The 5,250-nt window shown below is 27.0% G+C and overlaps 1 protein-coding gene across 3 annotated transcripts; it reads left to right on the forward strand.

Annotated features, from left to right (window-relative positions):
- Positions 1–249: 249 nt before the first annotated feature.
- LOC100571705 (caspase-2-like) lies at positions 250–4,555 on the forward strand. Of its 3 annotated transcripts, none has more exons than XM_016800996.2 (9): positions 250–631; positions 768–951; positions 1,055–1,200; positions 2,966–3,119; positions 3,190–3,357; positions 3,450–3,667; positions 3,731–3,873; positions 3,982–4,091; positions 4,174–4,555. In XM_016800996.2, the coding sequence occupies exons 2-9, from the start codon at positions 817–819 to the stop codon at positions 4,339–4,341; spliced, it is 1,242 nt and encodes a 413-aa protein (XP_016656485.1). In that variant the 5' UTR covers positions 250–631; positions 768–816; the 3' UTR covers positions 4,342–4,555. The 3 variants fall into 3 exon arrangements, with proteins under 3 accessions (XP_016656485.1, XP_016656486.1, XP_029343073.1); XM_016800997.2 differs by having other exon boundaries at positions 250–621; XM_029487213.1 differs by lacking the exon at positions 250–631 and having other exon boundaries at positions 687–951.
- Positions 4,556–5,250: the final 695 nt, after the last annotated feature.

Genomic DNA, 5,250 nt, shown 5'->3' on the forward strand with positions numbered 1-5,250 from the left:
ACACATAATGCCATAATATAAATAATATACAAATATAATATTGTGTACAATATTCGTCAAAACTCAAATTATTAAATTATAAATTTATAAATGTTGATAATGATAAAATACATTTTTATTTACCTAACCTGGTTACTAGTGAGACATTTTGATCAAGGGATGACAAATAGATCCCGAGACAACTAGATCCATATTGTTACCATAATATGTATGGTTGGGATCTCGTATCGAGGTTTATCGAACTAACCCTATTTGTTCATACACCGACTGGTGTCATTTAGCGGCATTTTGGCTCAACAATACTAAAAGTACTTCTGTTTAATGCTCGCTTATAACTAGATATTATAGAGCCTTACTTATAACCACGGACGTACATATTATAACAAATATCATATCGGTTTAAGACATTATATCGCTAGATGGCGCCAGTGAGTAGTTTTGGCGACTCGGTTTGACGATCTCCTTATCACAATTCGTTGTGTAACCACTATATTATCTGAAACCATGACTGGCAAATTTTAGTATTAACATCATATAAGAATAATAATAATAATAATTCCCGTATGGCCGTTTGGTCATTTAGTATTTGGCTGCAAACAGCATTACAGCAACACCCAACAGGTAGTAACAAGTTGGTATCTATTAAAATAATTATTATAATTTATGAGGTTACATTATTTCTACTTACTATTACACTCAATTAATTAGTTACCAATGAATAATGATTAACAAATATTAATTTTTGTCAAATGTTATAAATTACATAGGTTCCAAACAGTACTTTAGTATAACAACGCAAAGTCTTAATTTGCTACTATGGAACAATATCATCGAGAATTGATCAACAGTTGTATGTCAGATTTAATATATGTTACTTCTGATTTAGAAACTATTGTTGAAAATTTATTAGAAAAAAATGTTATCAATGATTGGATGAAAAGTTATGTTTTGGTAAGAAATTTAAATTACCTAAATTGCATTCTTCTACCACACATCTAGGTATTATTTATGATTTACAAATGTTTTAATTTATACTTGTTTTTTTTTTTTGTAGGAAGGTGAGGGAGAATTAATCAAAAAAACAAAGTTTTATAAATTAATTCAAGGACGGGGACCTAACGCATTTACAGCTTTATGCAGAGTATTAGAAGAAACAAGTAACATAGAAGCTCGCAACATTTTAACATCATCAAAAACAAGGTACCCTTTATTTATTTACCTTTATTAAAAATAAATTTGCTTCTTGAATAAAAAGAAAATAATTAATTTCCATTTTTAATTCCAAATAAAGAAAAATTTATGTTTTTCAAAAATCGAGCATTGTTTGCATTCTGAAGATATGGTTTTAGATTTTTTTCTAAACAGTGAGAAAATTTTTTAATTGCATGGGCAAAGCAAAACTTTTCTTCAGATTATTCCTAAGGAATGCAATGTTCTATTAATCCATTTAAATGTAAAACCAATTTAATACTATTGAGTGCCAAAATTACAACATTTATTGAGTTAGGAAAGTCTCAAAAACTATTAAATATCTGATTATATAGATCTTTATACATTTTACATGTTATTATTTAGACAAAAATAATTCAATTAGAGAAGTAAACATTCTAAATACATTTAAAATAAAATAATCGGTATTCTTGTCGTATGCGGTCTACCGCATACTTTCCGTATACCACACATGTTTCTATATGTCATATGCGATCAAACGGCACACGTCTTGTTGACTACCTATGATCATTCTCAACGATTCGACGGCAATGACAATTAAGCTTTTTCTTAACAATGTGATTTATATATCAATAATTATAATTATAATACTATATAGTAAAACCTGGGCCTGAAAATAATCATGACTGAAGTCGTAAACGTGTGAGATAACCAGTTAAGTTTGTGCTGTAATACCTATGTGATACGTTATTCTGTAGTTTATACACTTTAAATATTATGTTAGCCATACATTTCAATGTAATTATTCAATCAGGGGAAAAATACCATAGCTTTTTTACAGGAAAAAGGACTTATTGAAATTATTGCAGAAAACTTAACAAAAGACAGACAGACATTGCACAGAATAATTTAAAATGAAATTGAAATTGGTACAGAAATAGATTCAGACGAATGGCTTGCATATAAGACATTAGAAACCATAGAGTATGTCGTATGTACGTAAATCCATGAACCATTCCCAAATTGTTGTTGATCCCATCAGTGGTGCGCACACACAAAGCATAAAAAGTTTATGGGGAAGGCTTAAAACTATGAATGGTAAAAAAAAATGCATGGTACATCACCATCATTGCTGCCCTCATATTTAAATAATAAAATAATGATAGTATTTTTTGATTTTTATAAATATGAACATATTATAATATTATATTTATTATGATAATTATTTTTCTATACCGAATGTAATTTTTTTGTACCTAACTTAGAATTGGATCGTGAAATGTATTGTCTTATTTAATTACTATAAATATTTTGTGTTATTAAATCAAATATGCTATAATTCTACTATAATTTAATTACTTATAAAAAGTATGTATAACCGCCTATAACATATAGACATATGTGTGCTAAATGCAAGTGCGGTAGCCGGTAGACCTCATATGACAAGAATTCCGAATAATCATGTACTTTATTCATGAAAAGAATAATCAAGATAAAAATCTAATAAATATTAGGAATGCAGTATGCAGATTATTCATTTAGTATAAAACACTCTTTATGTTAAAAACTAATAATGTTTTTTTAATTAAATTATACTGTAATAACTAATAGGTATTATTGTATTAAATTATATTCCTTGTAAATTGAATTTATGTTAAAAGTTTTACAAGAAATTATAAAGTATACAATATTAAAGACAATCAACCATACATGCGTTTGTGTTTATTATAGTTTTTTTTTTATTTTATAATTTTATAATATTAATTATAATTTAAAATTTATTAAAAAATTTCAGTGAGAAAGAGGAACAACAATTAAGTTCAATTGAACTATTAGACACCGTGGCATTGAAAAACACCATCTCTGAACATGATGCGCCCTATGTAAAAATTCACCCTGATTGCAAATTCATTGAAAATGATTTAAATAATTTACAAAGTAGTCACGGTGTATGTTTATATATTTATTTAATATATACATTAAATGTTAAGACAATGCATTATACATAAATTTTTACAGGTTTATCCAATGAGATCAAATCCTAAGGGCCATGCATTGATTTTAAATATCAATAATATAAAAGATAAAGACAAAATTATAGGATTTGATAATGACATGGCAAACGTAAAAAAATTATTTAAATGCCTTGGATTTATTGTTCACTCAAAAGCAGATTTAATTGAAAAAGTAAATAAGCAAATATATTAGTCTAGAAAATAAAAAACATAAAAAGAAATTCTTTACAAAATATTAACTTTTAAATTGTTTTTTGTTTCTAGGAAATAAAATATGTTATTAATAAGTTCATGGATATTTGCCGTAGTGAAAAAGCTAATTCTATTGTTGTGTTTATCATGTGTCATGGTGTAACTGGAAAAGATTCAACTAAATCATCTGAAGATGGCATTATAATAAATGCTGACTGGTTAATTGAACAATTCATGCATAAAAAATTTTCTGAAAATACACCAATGTTATTTTTTATTGATGCATGTCGGTATGGAATAAGTAATTTTTTTGTACTTTTTATGCATACCATAAATATTTCTATTTATTTTAGAGGACCAAATAGAGATTTTGGTTGGAAATACTGCGATGGTAAAAATAATTACTTACAAAATTATGATTCTAATATGTACCCAATCGGAACAATTTTGGACCAACGTTATCAAGATGTTTTCATAGCATATGCCACTCTTCCTGGTAAATCATACTTATCTTAAGCTCAATTAAAATAATGTAATGAGCAATTATAATAATTTACTTACCCTCTTATCAACAGTTAATTAAATAGCATACATTTTTTTCTAGGGCATACTGCAATACGTGATCCAATAGATGGGTCATGGTTCATACAAAAGTTGTGTCAAGTATTTTGTGAAAATGCTTATAATACCGAATTGGCTAGATTGATGTGTTTGGTAAATAATACATTTTATCTATAAAAATGATTTACACTGATATTATCATAACAAAAGTAATATATTTTTTTCATATCCCTAGGTGGATATTAAATTAGATGAACTGAGCAGCATTGACCATAGGTCTCAAACAGCAGAATGGTCATTTAGAGGTTTCAGAAAAAGGTTTTTCTTTAATCCAGGCGTATATGAAGATAATCCAGATGATAATATTTTAATGACTTCTTCAACCAATCCTACTGATGTTTAAGCAGAATATCATTTTTCAAATATTATTTAGTTAAGTTTATGTTGTCTACAAATTTTTTTGTCAAAATTATACAATTAATATTGATAATATATATTTTATAGTTTTTTTTTTATTTTTTAACGTCTTTGTTGTACTGAATATAGGCTTAACAAAAGTTTTTTTAATTTTTTTAATTACTATTTACAATTTATATATATACATTTATCATATTCATAACAAATACATTTCATTATATTAATTTAATAAATATTTATTATTTTTATTATTCCAAAGAAAATTGGATTAATTAGGATTGGGCCAAACGTAGTGATTGAGCCGCAACAATTGTACAGTGAGTGGTTCAATCATCAGGGGCTACAATGCCACATACACATATATGAGTGGTTATACTAAAAAATATTAGGTTAATGAAAAATTATTTTATTTTCCAACTTGCTAGTCTGAGACTTTATCACAAAAAGTTATTTAAAAAATATAGTGTGTCATTACAAAATGGATTTTGATAATTATTAGTGTTTAGTTGAGAATTTGTCTATTGCGGATGCCCTTGGTATGCTACACGATCCTGTGCAATAGAATAGACTAATGGAAAACACTGGGTGCCGCACCAAATGAATAATGATAGGGACTCAAGTGGACATTTTTTAATATTACAATATTATATTAATAGTATAACATTTTCCAATTATTACCATTAAGACAATGTCACACCTGCATGTGTTGTCTTCGTCTTACAAATGTACAACATAGAAAAAACTGTTTTGCGCGGGACAACTTTTCACTCACGATATTTGTTGTAGAACTACAAAATTTTCACAACACGTAAAGAAGAACTTTACCTGTGCAACAGCGTGCTTTTTTGTAATAGCACTATCCAATCATTTTTTTATAAGCAATTGAAAAAAAAAA

The sequence above is a fragment of the Acyrthosiphon pisum genome, chromosome X, assembly GCF_005508785.2.
Source record: "Acyrthosiphon pisum isolate AL4f chromosome X, pea_aphid_22Mar2018_4r6ur, whole genome shotgun sequence".
Taxonomy (NCBI): Eukaryota; Metazoa; Arthropoda; class Insecta; order Hemiptera; family Aphididae; genus Acyrthosiphon; species Acyrthosiphon pisum.

Bases quoted from the DNA above. Each gene is read 5' to 3' on its own strand.
- LOC100571705 (XM_016800996.2), top strand. From the start codon at position 817: ATGGAACAATATCATCGAGAATTGATCAACAGTTGTATGTCAGATTTA. The intron at 3,120-3,189 runs GTATGTTTATAT...AAATTTTTACAG, and splicing joins ATTTACAAAGTAGTCACGGT to GTTTATCCAATGAGATCAAA. The intron at 4,092-4,173 runs GTAAATAATACA...TCATATCCCTAG, and splicing joins TGGCTAGATTGATGTGTTTG to GTGGATATTAAATTAGATGA.